Source organism: Scyliorhinus canicula, chromosome 4 (genome assembly GCF_902713615.1).
Source record: "Scyliorhinus canicula chromosome 4, sScyCan1.1, whole genome shotgun sequence".
In the NCBI taxonomy this organism is placed as follows: domain Eukaryota; kingdom Metazoa; phylum Chordata; class Chondrichthyes; order Carcharhiniformes; family Scyliorhinidae; genus Scyliorhinus; species Scyliorhinus canicula.
Genome location: NC_052149.1, coordinates 123,998,846 through 124,016,107, shown reverse-complemented (window position 1 = coordinate 124,016,107; position 17,262 = coordinate 123,998,846). Strand labels below are relative to the sequence as shown.

Genomic DNA, 17,262 nt, shown 5'->3' with positions numbered 1-17,262 from the left:
ACCTTGTCAAAGGCCTTACTGATGTCCATATAGACAACATCCAGTGCCCTACCTGCATCAATCATCTTTGTGACCTCCTCGAAAAACTCTATCAAGTTAGTGAGACACAATCTCCCCTTCACAAAACCATGCTGCCTCTCACTAATACGTCCATTTGCTTCCAAATGGGAGTAGATCCTGTCTCGAAGAATTCTAGCTTTAACGGCTGTGTTTGTGGGAGAGAGTTCCAAACCTCTACCACCCTTTGAGTGAAGAAGTCCTTCCGAACATCTCTGAATGGTCTCGCCCTAGATTTTAGACTCTGTCTCCTTGTTTTAGAATCTCCGACCAGTGGAAACAGTTTGGGCGCGATTCTCCGCACTCACGACGGGGCGGAGAATAGCGGGCGGCGCAAATTTTTATGGCGACGCTGGTCCGACGCCCTCCCGCTATTTCCCCCCCCCCCCACGCCCGACCCCCGACACGAATCGCTGCTCGCCGCTTTTTTACGGCGAGCAGCGATTCTCCCCTGGCCGATGGGCCGATTTCCAAGGCCTTTACGGCCGTTTTCACGAATTTGACTACACCTGCTATACCAGTTCGTGAAAACGGCGCCAAAGTGCCGTTCTGCACAACCATGCCACCGATTGGCACGGCCGCACCACGGCCGTGCCAAGGGTGGCATGGACCCGCGATCGGTGGGCACCGATCGCGGGCAGCGGGTACTTACCCCGTGCACTCTTTCTCCCTCCGACACCCCGCAGGATCAGTCCGCGGGGCGGCTGAGGGGCATTACGGACCGCACATGCGCGGGTCTGACGCAAATGCGCGATGACGTCATCCACGCATGCGCGGGTTGGAGCCGTCCAACCCACGCATGTGCGGCTGACGTCATCATGCGCGTCAGCCGCCGTGAGTCTTGGCGGCCGGGTTTAGCGAACGTTCGCTAAGCCCGCGCTGCCGTTCTTCCCGGGGCCGCGATGCTAACTCTGACCGGGGGGGTGAATCGGGTTAAGGCTGCCGGTAAACACGGCCGGTTTCACAGCAGTCTTTACGACTCTTCGCATTTGCGGAGAATCGCGCCCCTTATCTTTATTTACCCTGTGTTTTCCTGTTAATATCTTGAAGACTTTGATCAGATCACCTGTTAACCATCTACATTCCAACGAAAACAGGTCTAATTTGAGTAATCGCTTCTCGTAACTCAACCCCGTAATCCAGGTGTCATTTTTGTAAACCAACGTCGCAACCCCCCCAAGTCCAAAATATCCTCCCTAAGGTGTGGTGCCCAGAAATGCTGACAATACTCCAAGTGGGGTCTAACCAGGGTTTTGCAGCATAACCTAACCCCTGTGTCTTTATATTCCAATCCTTTGGATATAAAGACCAGCATTGCATTAGCATTTTTGATTATTTTCTGCAGTTGCTCCTGGCATTTTAAGGACCTATGCACCTGAACCCCCAAATCTCTTTGGACATCTACTGTACTAAACCTCTTTCTGTTGAGAAGTTCTGTGCTCTGTCCATTTCGGGTCCAAAATGGTGGACCTCACACTTGCTTACATTAAATTCCATCTGCCACAAATTTGGCTATTCACCTACTCTGTCAGTATTTTCTTGAAATTTAATGCTATCATCTAGGCTCTCTACAATGCCACCTAAATTTGCATCGTCCACAAATTTGGATATATATGCCATCAATGAATAGTGTGAATAATTGAGGCCCCAACTCAGATCCCTGTGGTACCCCACTAATCACCCCCTGCCAATTTGAGTAATTACCCACACTCTGTCACATCTTTGGTGTCTGTTTGACCTCAGACAGCAGCCTGTGTCTGTCTACCATCTTGCCATTGAACAGGTAGCAGAAGAAGTTCTTCCCAGGTACAATCTCCTGGCCCTCAACCACTCTGTGAACTACTGGAACATTGGAAACTGGTGTCGTGGTATAAGAGGCCGGTTTAGCTCAAATGGCTGGACAGCTGGCTTGTGATGCTGAGCGAGGCCAACAACGCGGGTTCAATCTCCATACTGACTGAGGTTATTCCTTCTCAACCTTGCCCCTTGCCTGAGGTGTGGTGACCCTCAGGTTAAACCACAACCAGTCAGCTCTCCCCCTCAAAGGGGAAAGCAGCTGAAGGCCATCTGAGGCTATGGCGACCTTACTTTATTCATAAATGATTGGAACACTCCAAACTGAAACATGAGGGAACATAATTATATTTACAATTATACAGGGGATACGGAAAATCAAAAACACCTTTTTCTTTACACACGGGTAGTGAGAGGAGACATCAGGGCTGTTTAAATTAATACCTACTCCTGTCAGTAACATAATCATAGAATTTACAGTGTAGAAGGAGGCCATTTGGCCCATCGAGTCTGCACCAGCTCTTTGAAAGAGCACCTTAACCAAGCCCGCACCTCCACCCTATCCCCATAACCCAGTAACCCTACCCAACACGAAGGGCAATTTTGGACATTCAGGGCAATTTAGCATGGCCAATCCACCTAATCTGCACATCTTTGGACTGTGGGAGGAAACCAGAGCACCCGGAGGAAACCCACGCACACACGGGGAGAAATTGCAGACTCCGCACAGACAGTGACCCAAGCCAGGAATCGAACCTGGGACCCTGGAGCGGTGAAGCAATTGTGCTAACCACTATGCTACCGTGCTGCCTAAGAAAGAGTTTGCATTTATATAGCACCTTGCACAACTAGAGAAAGTCCCAAAGCGTTAGGGGCTGGTTTAGCACAGTGCGTTAAACAGCTGGCTTGTAATGCAGAACAATGCCAGCAGCGTGGGTTCAATTCCCGTACCAGCCTCCCTAAACAGGTGCTGGAATGTGGCGACTAGGGGCTTTTCACAGTAACTTCAGTGAAGCCTACTTGTGACAATAAGCAATTATTATTGGCAAATTACTTAAGAAGTATAGATGCTGTTGTAATTTGGGCTCAACAAGGCCCTGCAAACAGAAGGCCGGTATTTCCTGCAGTGCAGCACACCCTGAGTGCTGCGCTGTGAGCTTTAGAACATAGAACATAGAACGATACAGCGCAGTACAGGCCCTTCGGCCCACGATGTTGCACCGACATGGGAAGTCAAAAACTAAAGGCCATCTAACCTACACTATGCCATTATCATCCATATGCTTATCCAATAAACTTTTAAATGCCCTCAATGTTGGCGAGTTCACTACTGTTTCAGGTAGGGCATTCCACGGTCTCACCACTCTTTGCGTAAAAAACCTACCTCTGACGTCTGTCCTATATCTATTACCCCTCAATTTAAGGCTATGTCCCCTCGTGCTAGCCACCTCCATCCACGGGAGAAGGCTCTCACTGTCCACCCTATCTAACCCTCTGATCATTTTGTATGCCTCTATTAAGTCACCTCTTAACCTTCTTCTCTCTAACGAGAACAACCTCAAGTCCATCAGCCTTTCCTCATAAGATTTTCCCTCCATACCAGGCAACATCCTGGTAAATCTCCTCTGCACCCGTTCCAAAGCTTCCACGTCCTTCCTATAATGAGGCGACCAGAACTGTACGCAATACTCCAAATGCGGCCGTACCAGAGTTTTGTACAGCTGCAACATGACCTCATGGCTCCGGAACTCAATCCCTCTACCAATAAAGGCCAACACACCATAGGCCTTCTTCACAACCCTATCAACCTGGGTGGCAACTTTCAGGGATCTATGTACATGGACACCGAGATCCCTCTGCTCATCCACACTGCTAAGAATTTTACCATTAGCCAAATATTCCGCATTCCTGTTATTCTTTCCAAAGTGAATCACCTCACACTTCTCTACATTAAACTCCATTTGCCACCTCTCAGCCCAGCTCTGCAGCTTATCTATGTCCCTCTGTAACCTGCAACATCCTTCCACACTGTCTACAACTCCACTGACTTTAGTGTTGTCTGCAAATTTACTCACCCAACCTTCTGTGCCCTCCTCTAGGTCATTTATAAAAATGACAAACAGCAACGGCCCCAGAACAGATCCTTGTGGTACGCCACTCGTAACTGAACTCCATTCTGAACATTTGCCATCAACCACCACCCTCTGTCTTCTTTCAACTAGCCAATTTCTGATCCACATCAGGGCAGCAGGGTAGCATGGTGGTTAGCATAAATGCTTCACAGCTCCAGGGTCCCAGGTTCGATTCCCAGCTGGGTCACTGTCTGTGTGGAGTCTACACGTCCTCCCCCTGTGTGCGTGGGTTTCCTCCGGGTGCTCCGGTTTCCTCCCACAGTCCAAAGATGTGCGGGTTAGGTGGATTGGCCATGCTAAATTGCCCGTAGTGTCCTAATAAAAGTAAGGTTAAGGGGGGGGGGTTGTTGGGTTACGGGTACAGGGTGGATACGTGGGTTTGAGTAGGGTGATCATGGCTCGGCACAACATTGAGGGCCAAAGGGCCTGTTCTGTGCTGTACTGTTCTATGTTCTATGTTCTATCTCTAAATCACCCTCAATCCCCAGCCTCCAAATTTTCTGCTTTAGCCCAGATTATGTGGTTGAGTTATATCCACAACTTTCAGAATCAGAGGTGAGATTGCTGCCTACTGACACACGGCTGTTAAATCTAAGGGAATATTTGCTCTGTGAGCTCGGTATGACAGAACCCAAAGTATGCTTATCAAGATGATGCTTATAGACTCAGAACATTGAGAAAATTCTTTCTGTTCCTGTGCAGTTCCGATGAACTCAACATTGTCCCTCGGCAGGAGGAATCCAGCAGGAAATGTTTTTAAAATTATTTATATAGGAATTGCCAGTCAACAAAAGAGCAAGGTCGTCTAGTTCACCGTCTGACCATCCTGATAGATGCACAATACAACACTAACAGAACTGTTAACTAATCATGATACCTGCCTAAAAGTGATAAAGGCTAGGAGAGCTCCCAGAATTTGTAACTCTGGAAACAGGAATCTCCAGCACTTACCACATGTCGTCTCAAATCTCTCATGCATTTTATCCCAAAACATTTTTTGCAGCAGGTATTTCTATCTGATTGGTATCGGATGATTCAATACTAACTGCCTCCATACTACCATACTACCACCAGCCTGCTTCACTTGCTAACTGAAATCCGCAGATCAAAGACAAATGCTGAAAACCAGAAACAAAACAGAAAATGCTGCAAATACCCAGCAGGTCCTGGCAGCATTGGCGAAGAGGGAAACCTCCCAGGTTTAATAATCTTTCATCAGAAAAGTTCTGATGATGGGTTACTGACCTGAACTCTGTTTCTCTCTCTCCACATGACCGCATGTATATTTCCCCTATTTTCTGTTTTTATTGTTGTGCTGTTTTGAATTTACCTCCTGTCAATCCACAAGCCGGGTCCTCGGGTCCTACAGTGCCAAGCATTTAGTAAGTATTATAAGGAAGTGGTTCCTGAAAACCAGCAGCTATAAACTATAAGAGAAGTAACATTTTTCTTCGCCCGTACCTCATTTCTATCTGTTTTCTTTTCAGGTACATTTAAACTATTCTAAGCCTTGTCATTATCAGAGACTGTGGGATATCAAGATGGCAGAGAGTGGTGTCTCGCCCAATGGGCAGCTTCCAAGGTCACATGACCGAAGGGGTACCATTGGGATCGCTCCTCGCAAAGGGAAGAAAGTGACAAATTCTGCCAGCGAGCCAGAGATGAACCCATCCTGGGGGTTCTCCGGAAACTACCCCGGAAGCTGCCAGAGGATGCCGGGTCCAAACGTCTTGGCCCTGCAGCCCAGTCAGCGGCTCGAGAAAGCTAACTCGTCAGCAGGCAGAGCTGCCAACCAACAGTCAGAGAATCGAGGCTGTCCTGAACCGGGCAAACCAGGAGACAGTATCCCTTCGGGAGTTGGTCAGAGGGACAGGTGCCAGGAGGGAGAGCTTCCACCCTGTTTACAGAAACGGACCCTTCGCCGAGAGATGGGTCCACCCGAAGGAGGCAAAAATGCCTTAAGGAAGTGCACCACACAGGGTGAGTTGAGAGGAGCAGCGGAAATAGTCAACTCGGAAAACCTTCCTCCTCGAAATTCTAGTGCCAAGAATTGGAGTCCGCCAAAAGGGTTCTGGAAAGTTCTCGGATCGGAAAGCGCAATGTCACGTGACAGGGCGGACCCTTTTAACAATCAAATTCTCCAGAAGGAAACTTGGAATGCCAATGGCCCAGACCATCCCAATGTAGATTACAGCAATGGATCTGGTCCAGCACAGAAGCTGACGAGGGCTGATAGCTTTGACAGTTCCGGACTCAGATATGGAGAGTGCACTGCAGAGAACTGGAATGCACGCAAACTCAGCCATCTGGAGGGTCTGTGGAGGACAGACAGTTGGGAGAGTGTCAGCAGTAATGCTAGTCTGTTATCTCTGACAGAAAGAGTGGAGCTGAACCGCTCCATCCTCAAGCGTACACTGAGATCCGCTCCTCTCCAACCGGGCTCTGATGGTGAAAGTCTGCCCCAGGAGAAACACGTAGCACCTGGCTGCCAATTCCAACCCGGTATACTGGATGACATCTTACCTGGGAACACATGTATAAAGCAAGGTAAATAGTGCTTGTCAGGGTCTAGAACATTCAAGCCTTCTTCAATGGATTAGCTGGGTTTGTGGACAATATGTCTACTGTACTACGACCATGCAATCATTTCAGTACTTTTATATGAGTCAGTATCCTGGGATTCCCTACCTAACAACGTTACTGAAGACCCATTGCTACAATTTTCTGCCTTTGACTCAGTGGAAATTGATATTGCCTTTCAGTGGCCCTTGGGATCTTAAATAATCTAGAGAGTCAACAATAGTGCAGATTATGGATGTTAAAATTGGGCAAGGTTCCACACATGTTCAAACTGTAATGCAAGGTGAAAATCTAACTTTACAAAAAGGTGAGTTTAAGATATTACTCCTGCATTTCAGCCATTAGTAGGATACTCCCCATGTGCCTGGATGAGTGCAGCTCCCACAACCCTCAGACTCGACACCATCCAGATCAAAGCAGCCTCTTGATTGGCTCCCCAAATGCTGGTCGAACCAGCGATGCCTACATCGAATGAAAAGAATTAAAAAGATTAGTGCCGAACTGAACCCATTCACTCAGCCCCACAGAGGTCTCCACTTATTTGGAAGAAAGCTTTTAATTTCTTTCACAACCTTGGGACATCCCAGAGAGCTTCACAGCCAATGAAGCACTTTTGAACTGTTGTAAGGCGGGAGATGAAGCAGCCAATGTGAAGACAGAAACATCCCGCAGCCAGCATTGAGTTAGAGACCAGACTGATGTTTGTTGAGGGACAAATATTGATGAGGACACTGGGGATAATTGCTCTACTCTATTTTAAAATAAATTTAGTGTACCCAATTCATTTTTCCAATTAAGGGGCAATTTAGCATGGACAATCCACCTCCCCTGCACATCTTTGGGCTGTGAGGGCGAAACCCACGCAAACACGGGGAGAATGTGCAAACTCCACACGGACAGTGACCCAGAGCCGGGATCGAACCTGGGACCCCGGTGCCGTGAGGCAGAAGTGCTAACCACTGCACCACTGTGCTCCCCGAGGATTCCTCTACTCTTAGTCAAGTGAGAACCATGTTATTGTTCATAATGACCTGACAGGGCCTTGGTTTAATGTGTTATGGGAGAGGTGTTTTCAGAACCCCAAAATGTATCATGGAGTTCAACCAACCCCCACCTTTAATGGATTATTGCTTTTGAAGTACATGGCTTGTTCCCCAGGTGTAGTATTACAATTATGGACACGTGGTTTTTAAAACAAAACAATGTTTATTCCATGAACCCAAATTAACCTTTTAAATAAACATTGGATCTCTTAACACCCCTTACTTCAAAGATAACCCTGAAAATAATACAACACTACCCAATCCTGCAAATTGTTCCTTTACACATCCAAAAGACTTAACAAATCCTTCAAACAGAAGCACATTAGATTTATATTCAATACTGAGACCTTTTTACAATTCCGATTTCACCAAAGGATTAAGAGATAGGCCTTCATTGCAGAGATCACCAGCAATACAGACCATAGCCGCACCCAAGCTTTCTTCAAACTAAAACTCAGAACTAACCTCAAAATGGCCGAACTGAGCTCAGCTCCACCCACTCTCTGACATCACTATTTTCTTAAAGGTACATTGCTGAAACATCCATTTCTTAAAGATACTCTCACATGACAAATGAAAGATGGCACCTCCGACAGTACCGCACTACATCAGTAATAAATTCAGAGACTCTCAGCCTGGATTATGCACTCAAGTCTATAGAGTGGAACTTGAGTTCAGGATCTATCTAGCTCAGGGGTGAGAGTGGTACGTACACTGAGCCGCCGCTGTCACACTCTCTGTTGTTTATCTTTGTACTGCATTCCCATCTACATCTGAGCCTCATTATGGTGACTGTCCTATTGGCAGCTGTGGTCTCCATTATGGGGGTAAGGGACTGGCAGACGGTCAGTCTCCCTGTAAGTGAGAATGTGAAGCTGCAGCTACCTCATCTTCGAGATGAGATAGTCAGCCCACGCCTTGCAAATTCTTCCCCCTCAACTATTTATTCAATATTGAATCTGCCTTTACCTGCAGGGCAGTCCAATCAGACAAACTCACTGTGTAAAAGGAACATTCAAGTAGGCTTACATTAACGCTGCAATGAAGTTACTGCGAAGAGAACCTAGTTGCCACACCACGGCACCTGTTCGGGTACATAGATGGAGAATTCAGAATGTCCAAATTACCTAACAAGCACGTCTTTCTGGATTTGTGGGAGGAAACCAGAGCACCCGGAGGAAACCCACGCAGACACAGGGAGAACGTGTAGACTCCGCACAGACAGTGACCCAAGCCAGGAATCGAACCTGGGCCTCTTGCGCTGTGAAGCAACAGTGCTAACGACTGTGCTACCATGACCCCAGTAGTTGCCAGTATACAGGAATTGACGGAAAACTTTGGGCTCTCGGGTTCAAATGCATTCAGATATCCCCAGGTTTGCAACTTTGCGAGGTGTATTTTCCCAACATTCCCCCTTGGCGCAGCCTACATCTCTTATGGAGAGGGTCATTTCGCTTGCAGGGTTGGAGGAAGTGGGCACTGCCGGTATTTATGGATGCATTTTGTCAGAAGATTCGGTGTCAGTGGAGAGGGTTAAGGCTGGGTGGGAGGAGGACTTGGGGCCCATATTAGATGATGAGGATGTGGAGTGAGGCCCATCGCTGGGCGAACTCCACATCCTCATGTGCGGGTCTTAGTTTGATCCAATTTAAGATAGTTCTGGGGGCATACCTGACCGAGTCCAGAATGAGTTGCTTCTTTTTAGGGGTAGAGGACAGGTGCAAGCACTGTTCAAGAGGTCTGGTTAACCACGCGCACATGTTCTAATTCTGCCCCAAGCTCGTGGGTTTTCGAGTCTCCTTCTTTAGCATCATGTCGGCAATTCTGGAGATTGAGCTGGAGCCCTGTCCTTTAGTGGCCATATTTGGGGTGTCAGACTCACCGGAGCTGCAGGCAGGCGCGGGGCCCGATGTCCTGGTCTTCGCCTTGCTGATTGCCCAGAGGGAGTACCGCTGGGGTGGAGGTCTCCATCTCCACTCAGTGCCTCGGTGTGACTGGGGGACATGATGGACTTCCTAGACCTCGAGAAAGTCAAGCACACGGTGAGGGGAGCAATCGAGGGGTTTTACCGAGATGGCAGCCGTTTATTGTTTATTTCAAGGAATTGGTCACCATTAGTTGTTTAGGGAGGAGGGGGAGAAAGAAAAGGGGGGTTTGGTTCTGTGAGGGGCTGTTGTATTTTTCTATTTTTTATGGTTGATATATCATAGAATTTACCGTGCAGAAGGAGGCCATTCGGCCCATCGAGTCTGCACCGGCTCTTGGAAAGAGCACCCAAGCCGACACCACCCTATCCCCATAACCCAGTAACCCCACTCAACCAAAACTAAGGGCAATTTTGGACACTAAGGGCAATTTATCATGGCCAATCCACCTAACCTGCACGTCTGGACTGTGGGAGGAAACCGGAGCACCCGGAGGAAACCCATGCAGACACGGGGAGAACGTGCAGACTCCGCACAGACAGTGACCCAAGCCGGGAATCGAACCTAGGACCCATGAAGCAATTGTACTAACCACTATGCTACCGTGCTGCCCATATGTACATTTGTTTATTTTTTTCTATAAATTAAAAAATGATAAGAAAAATGTAATGCACAAGGTATTGTTACTGTGTGGAATAGGTTTGATAAAATATTAGTTATTATTCATTTTGGGCCACACGGTGGCGCAGTGGTTAGCACTGCTGCCTACGGCGCTGGTGACCCGGGTTCAAATCCCGGCTCTGGGTCACTGTCCGTGTGGAGTTTGCACGTTTTCCCCGTGTCTGCGTTTCACCCCCACAACCCAAAGATGTGCAGCGTAGGTGGATTGGCCACGCTAAATTGCCCATTAATTTTTATATTGTATATTGACGAAACTGCAGCTATCATTTTTTGATGAACTCAAATTTAGAAGTGTGAGCAGTGAGTCCTCCATAGGTTGATGTATTTTGAATATATTAATGCTGGGACACATGGAGTAGGGTCCGACCTGGGAGGAGACAGATGGTATGTTCAATGTTTTTATTAAAGTATTTTTATTAAGGTTTTGCAGAATTTTTCATTATAAAACAGTAGTAACAATAATAATAAAACAAACTAGAGTGAACATTAACATAGTGCAAAAAGAGAGAATGTACAATAACAATTAAATAGACATTACCCCACACGACCCAGTCTTCCCACACCATCCCAATGAAGCTCTCAACCCCACCCCCCAACCCCTCCCCACCCCACGGATTGCTGCTGCTGCTGACATTTTAATTTTCCCCGCGAAAGTCGACGAACGGTTGCCGCCTCCGAGAGAACCCTAGCGTAGACCCTCTTAAGGCAAACTTTATTTTCTCAAGGCTGAGAAACCCAGCCATGCCGGTAACCCAAGTCTCTACACTCGGGGGCTTCGAGTCCCTCCATATTAATAAAATCCGTCTCCGGGCTACTAGGGAGGCAAAGGCCAAGACGTCGGACTCTTTCGCCCCCTGAACTCCCGGGTATTCTGACACTCCAAAGATCGCTATCTCTGGACTCGGCACCACCCGTGTGTTAAGCACCTTGGACATTGCCCTCGCGAACCCTTGCCAGAACTCTCTAATCTCCAGGCATGCCCAAAACATGTGGACATGGTTTGCAGGGCTGCCCTTGCTCCTCATACAACTGTCTTCTACCCAAAAAAACCTGCTCATTCTCGCTGCCGTCATGTGTGCCCGGTGGACCACCTTAAATTGAATTAGACAGAGCCTGGCACATGAGGTATTAACCCTGCCCAGGACCTCTGCCCACAGACCCACTTCCAACTCCTGACCTAACTCCTCCTCCCACTTGCCCTTGAGCTCCTCCACCGGGGTTTCCTCCGCCTCCTGTAGTTCCTGGTAGATATCCGACACCCTCCCCTCCCCCACCCAGGTGCCGAGACCACCCTGTCCTGTATCCTCAGTGGCGGCAGCGTCGGAAAGGCCACAACCTGTTTTTTCAGGAAGGCTCGTACTTGCCGATATTTAAAGGCATTTCCTGGCGGCAGATTAAATTTGTCCTCTAGCGCCTTCAAACTGGGAAAGCTTCCATCTATGAACAGATCTCCCATCCTTCTGATGCCTGCCCTCTGCCAGCTCTGGAACCCACCATCCATCCTACCCGGGACAAACCTGTGGTTGTTACATATCGGGGTCCAGACCGACTGTCCCTCCACCCTCTTGTACCTCCTCCACTGTCCCCAGATCCACAGTGTCGCCACCACCACCGGACTTGTGGAGTAACGGGTCGGCGAGAACGGCAAAGGAGCTGTTATCAAAGCTCCCAGACTAGTACCTTTACATGACGCCGCCTCCAGCTGCTCCCACGCCGCCCATCGCCCACTTCCTAATCATAGCTATATTGGCAGCCCAGAAGTAGTTGCAAAGGTTCGGCAGCGCCAAACCCCCCCCCCCCCCCCCCCCCCCCCGACTGCGCTCCAACAGCGATCTCCTTACTCGCGGGGTCTTATTCGCCCACACAAAGCCCGTAATGATCCTACTCACCCACTTAAAAAAGGCCTTGGGGATGAAGATGGGGAGGCACTGAAAGACAAACAGAAGTCAGGGGAGGACAGTCATTTTCATGGTCTGCACCCTCCCTGTCAGTGACAGCAGGAGCATGTCCCACCTTTTAAAGTCCCTTTCTATTTGCTCCACCAACCGGATCTGGTTTATATGCACGAACACACGCGCTCTTTTGGCCGGCCCATTCAAACCCCTCACATTCCACGTGATCAGCCTGGAAGGGGGGCTAACCCCCCCCCGCTGCCGACTAGCCATCGCCCTTTCTTGGCCAACCTCGAGCCCGCGCCCTTCGCTTCCTTGAGCGCCCCCACAGGGAGCCGCCGCCCCCGACCCTCAATTGGTACCCGAAATTGATACCTCCTCTGTCAGCAAAGCAGCATCCGCCCCCCTCTCCTCCCCCCTCAACAGCCCCATGACCCAAAACCCCCGCCAGTATGTTCAATGTTGACACTGCCGGGATCTCTTCTTTCATATGTGGGAGGGTAACAAGTTAGATTTTTAAAGATGTTTTCTCATCAAGCATTTTCATTTAAGCCACTAATGAGCTTTGTAAACCAACAAGCAACCTGTCTTTATTTATGTTTGAAATAAATAGACACTCATGATTTTTATCCCAAATCTCTTGATTTTAAGATTTCCCCATGAGTTGAGTTGGTGGGGTTGACATTTACTGTATGGGGTATCTTAAAAGAAGTGAGGAAGATCGAGAGGTACAGAGGTTTGGGGGGGAATTCCAGAGATGAGGCCGGCCTAGGTAGCTGAACGTACAGATCAACTAACAACTGGGCCTAACAACTTCAGCACTGGGGTAAAAGCCTGTGAGCCCACATTGCCCATTGTACACTGAATAAATGGGCATGATGCACACTGATTTCTACCTCTCTGTAATGAGATCTCAGCTCTCTGTGCTCATTCACACGCCTCTTGACATTGAGTGTCTACTTCCATTCTTGTGTTCACCCCCAAACTGTAGACTTCTCCTCATTGACTTGTCGTTGCCACCAGCCTGCCCACTCTCCAACCTGCCTTTGTCCTCCTGAAGCCTTTCACATGCCCAGCCACTCTGCTTTCTGAAGCCGCATCCTACCTTCATAATAAGAAGTCTTCCAACACCAGGTTAAAGTCCAACAGGCTTGTTTGGAATCACTAGCTTTCGGAGCGCAGCTCCTTCATCAGGTGAATGAAGAGGGGGGTTCCACAACCACATATATAGACAAAGTCAATGATGCAAGATGATATTTTGAATGTGAGTCTTTGCAGGCAATTAAGTCTTTACAGGTCCAGACGGTGCGACTGGAGAGAGGGATAATCACAGGTTAAAGAGGTGTGAATTGTCTCGAGGCAGGACAGTTGGTAGGATTTCTCAAGCCCAGGCCAGATGGTGGGGGGTGATTGTAATGAGACATGAATCCAAGGTCCCGGTTGAGCCCGTACTCATGTATGCTAAACTTGGCTATAAGTTTCTGCTCGGCAATTCTGCGTTGTTGCATGGAGAACGCTTACCCGGAGATCAGAGGTTGAATGCCCTTGACTGCTGAAGTGTTCCCCGACTGGAAGGGAACATTCCTGCCTGGCAATTGTCGTGCAACGTCCTTTCATCCGTTGTCGCAGCGTCTGCATGGTCTCGCCAATGTACCACGCTTCGGGACATCCTTTCCTGCAGCGTATAAGGTAGACAACGTTGGCACAGTCGCACAAGTATGGGGAGTCTAATGGTGGGAATGCACCTCAATACGGCAACATCTTCATGCACAAGTTTGAACAAGATCTCCTCACCGCATAGGACCTTCAACCAACGCTATACACCAGATAGATCGATGACATTTTTTCCTTTGGACCCACGTGCACTGAAACAACTACACAATGACATCAATAAGTTCCATCCCACCATCAGACTCACAATGGACTACTCTCCAGAATTGGTTGCATTCTTGGACTCACATATCTCCATCAAGGACGGTCACCTCAGCACTTTGCTTTAGCGCAAGCCCACGGATAACCTCACAATGCTCCACTTCTCCAGCTTCCACCCTAAATACATTAAAGAAACCGTCCTCTATGGACAAACCCTCCGTATACACAGGATCTGCTCAGACAAGGAGGAGCGTAACACACATCTACAGACGCTGAAAGACACCCTCATAAGAACAGGATATGGTGCTCGATTCGTCGATCGACAGTTCCAACGTGCCACAGCAAAAAAACGCACCGACCTCCACAGAAGACTAACACAGGACGCAACCGACAGAGTAGCCTTCGTTGCCCAGTACTTCCCCAGGGCGGAGAAACTACGACATCTTCTTCGCAGCCTTCAACTCATCATCAATGAAGACGAACATCTTGCCAAGGCCATCCCCACACCCCAATACTTGCCTTCAAACAACCGCGCAACCTTAAGCAAACCATTCAGGAGAAACCAACCTTCAGGAGAATACCGACCAGGATACCACACAACCTTGCCATGACAACTTTTGTAAAAATTACCAGAGCATCGACATGTGTACCACCATTACACATGAGAACACCACCCACCAGGTGCACGGTACATACTCGCAGAATCGTCGAGCAGAAACTGATAGCCAAGTTCCGAATGCATGAGTATGGCCTCAACCAGGACCTTGGATTCATGTCTCATTACCTTCAGCACCCCCCACCCCCTCCACCACCACAACCACCATCTGGCCTGGGCTTGCGAACTTCTACCAACTGTCCTGGCTTGAGACAATTCACACCTCTTTAACCTGGGATTATCCCTCTCTCCAGTCCCTCCGTCTGGACCTGTAAAGAATGAATTATCTGCAAAGACTCGCATTCGAAGTATCATCTTGAATCATTGACTTTGCCTATATATGTGGTTGTGGAAACCCCCTCTTCATTCACCTGATGAAGGAGCTGCGCTCCGAAAGCTAGTGATTCCAAACAAGCCTGTTGGACTTTAACCTGGTGTTGGAAGACTTCATACTGCGCCCATCCCAGTCCAACGCCGGCATCTCCACATCCTGCATTCATAATGGCAGGTGTTTTTCCACTCTGTGATCCTCAATGCCGGCTTCAAGTTGTTGATCTGAACAATGCATTTTTTTTCTGTGTTCTTTCCCCCTAGTTTGCGGGGCGGAGCAGAGTGACAGTGACTGGGATTCAGGGATTTCACTGCAGGAGTCGAATCGAGGAATGAGGTATGGAAAATATTGCTGTTGACCTGTTGATGCTATTTTCAGGGTTTGAAGTGCACTCTGCCAGATGTTTAAATCTTTCTAATGGGATCACCTACAGGAAGTGAAGCAGATGGTTCATACTCATAAGCCTGTTCCACAAAAATATGGGGCGCGATTCTCCGCACTCACGACGGGGCGGAGAATAGCGGGCGGTGCAAGTTTTTACGGCGACGCTGGTCCGACGCCCTCCCGCTATTCTCCCCCCCCCCCACGCCCGCCCCCCGACACGAATCGCTGCTCGCCGTTTTTTTACGGCGAGCAGCGATTCTCCCCTGGCCGATGGGCCGATTTCCAAGGCCTTTACGGCCATTTTCACAAATTTGAATACACCTGCTATACAAGTTCGTGAAAACGGCGCCAAAGTGCCGTTCTTCACAACCATGCCACCGATTGGCACGGCCGTGGTGGCATGGGCCCGCGATCGGTGCCCACCGATCGCGGGCAGCGGGTACTTACCCTGCGCACTCTTTGTTACTCCACCGCCCCGCTGGATCAGTCCACGGGGCGGCTGAGGGGCATTACGGACTGCGCATGCGCGGGTCTGACGCATACGTGCGGATGCCGTCATCATATGCGTCAGCTGTCGCTAACTTTGGCGCGCGGGCGAACTTTAACGAAATTCGTTAAGCCCGTGATGCCGTAGTTCACGGGGCCCCGACCGGGGAGCAGAATCGGGTCCCGGGAGGGGGCGCGGAGGCTGCCGTGAAACACGGCCGTTTTCATGGCAGCCTTCACGACTCTCCGCCTTTGCGGTGCATCGCGCCCATGAACTAACTTTTACTCCATTTATCTTTATATCCTGACGCAACATTATCTGATACCCATCTTGGAAGATGGTACATAAGGTAAAGTCTCACGGGATCGAGGGTCAGGTAGCCATTTGGATACAAAAGTGGCTTGACAACAGAAGACAAAGGGTTGTTGTAGAGGATTGATTTTCAATCTGGAGGCCTGTGACTAGCGGTGTGCCTCAGGGATCGGTGCTGGGTCCACTGTTATTTGTTATTTATATTAATGATTTGGATGGGAATGTGGGAGGCATGGTTAGTATGTTTACAGATTAGACCAAGTTTGGTGGCATAGTGAACAGTGAAGAGGATTATCGAGGATTGCAACGGGATCTTGGCCAATTGGGCCAGTGGGCCGATGAATGGCAGGTGGAATTTATTTTAGATGAATGTGAGGTGATGCATTTTGGTAGATAGAATCAGGACAGGACCTACTCAGTTAACGGTAAGGAGTTGGGTAGAGTTACAGAACAAAGAGATCGAGGGGTACAGGTTCATAGCTCCTTGAAAATGGAGTCACAGGTGGACAGGGTGGTGAAGAAGGCATTTAGCATGCCAGGTTTCATTGGTCAGAATAGTGAATACAGGAGTTGGGATGTCTTGTTGAAGTTGTACAAGACATTAGTAAGGCCACACTTGGCATACTGTGTACAGTTCTGGTCACCCTATTATAGGAAGGATATTGTTAAACTAGAAAGAGTGCAGAAGAGATTTACTGAGATGCTACCGGGGTTTGATGGTTTGAGTTATCAGGAGAGGCTGGATAGGCTGGGACTTTTCTCTGTGGAACGTAGGAGGCTTAGGAGTGATCTTATAGAGGTCCATAAAATAATGAGGAGCATAGATAAGGTATATAGTCAACATCTTTTCCCAAAGGTAGGGGAGTCTAAAACTAGAGGGCATAGGTTTAAGATGAGAGGGGAGAGATACAAAAGGGCCCCAGAGGGGCAATTATTTCACACAGAGGGTGGTGTGTCTGGAACAAGCTGCCAGAGGCAGTAGTAGAACCGGGTACAATTTTGTCTTTTAAAAAGCATTTAGACAGTTATAGGGTTAAGCTGGGTATGGAAGGATATGGGCCAAATGTGTGCAATTGGGACTAGCTTAGTGGTAAAAACTGGGCGGCATGGACAAGTT

The 17,262-nt window shown here is 48.7% G+C and overlaps 1 protein-coding gene across 8 annotated transcripts in view; it reads left to right on the top strand.

Moving 5' to 3' along the window:
- The window catches only part of LOC119964940 (uncharacterized protein KIAA1614-like), a 180,178-nt gene that overhangs the window by 78,329 nt on the left and 84,587 nt on the right, over positions 1 to 17,262 (top strand). For 7 of the 8 annotated variants that reach the window (XM_038795149.1, XM_038795147.1, XM_038795146.1 and 4 more), the window contains 2 exons: positions 5,471 to 6,530; positions 15,226 to 15,298. In XM_038795149.1, coding sequence (XP_038651077.1) covers positions 5,525 to 6,530; positions 15,226 to 15,298 — 1,079 coding nt within the window. In that variant the 5' untranslated portion in view covers positions 5,471 to 5,524. The remainder of the gene's footprint in view (positions 1 to 5,470; positions 6,531 to 15,225; positions 15,299 to 17,262) is intronic. The other variant, XM_038795151.1, reaches the window with a different exon arrangement.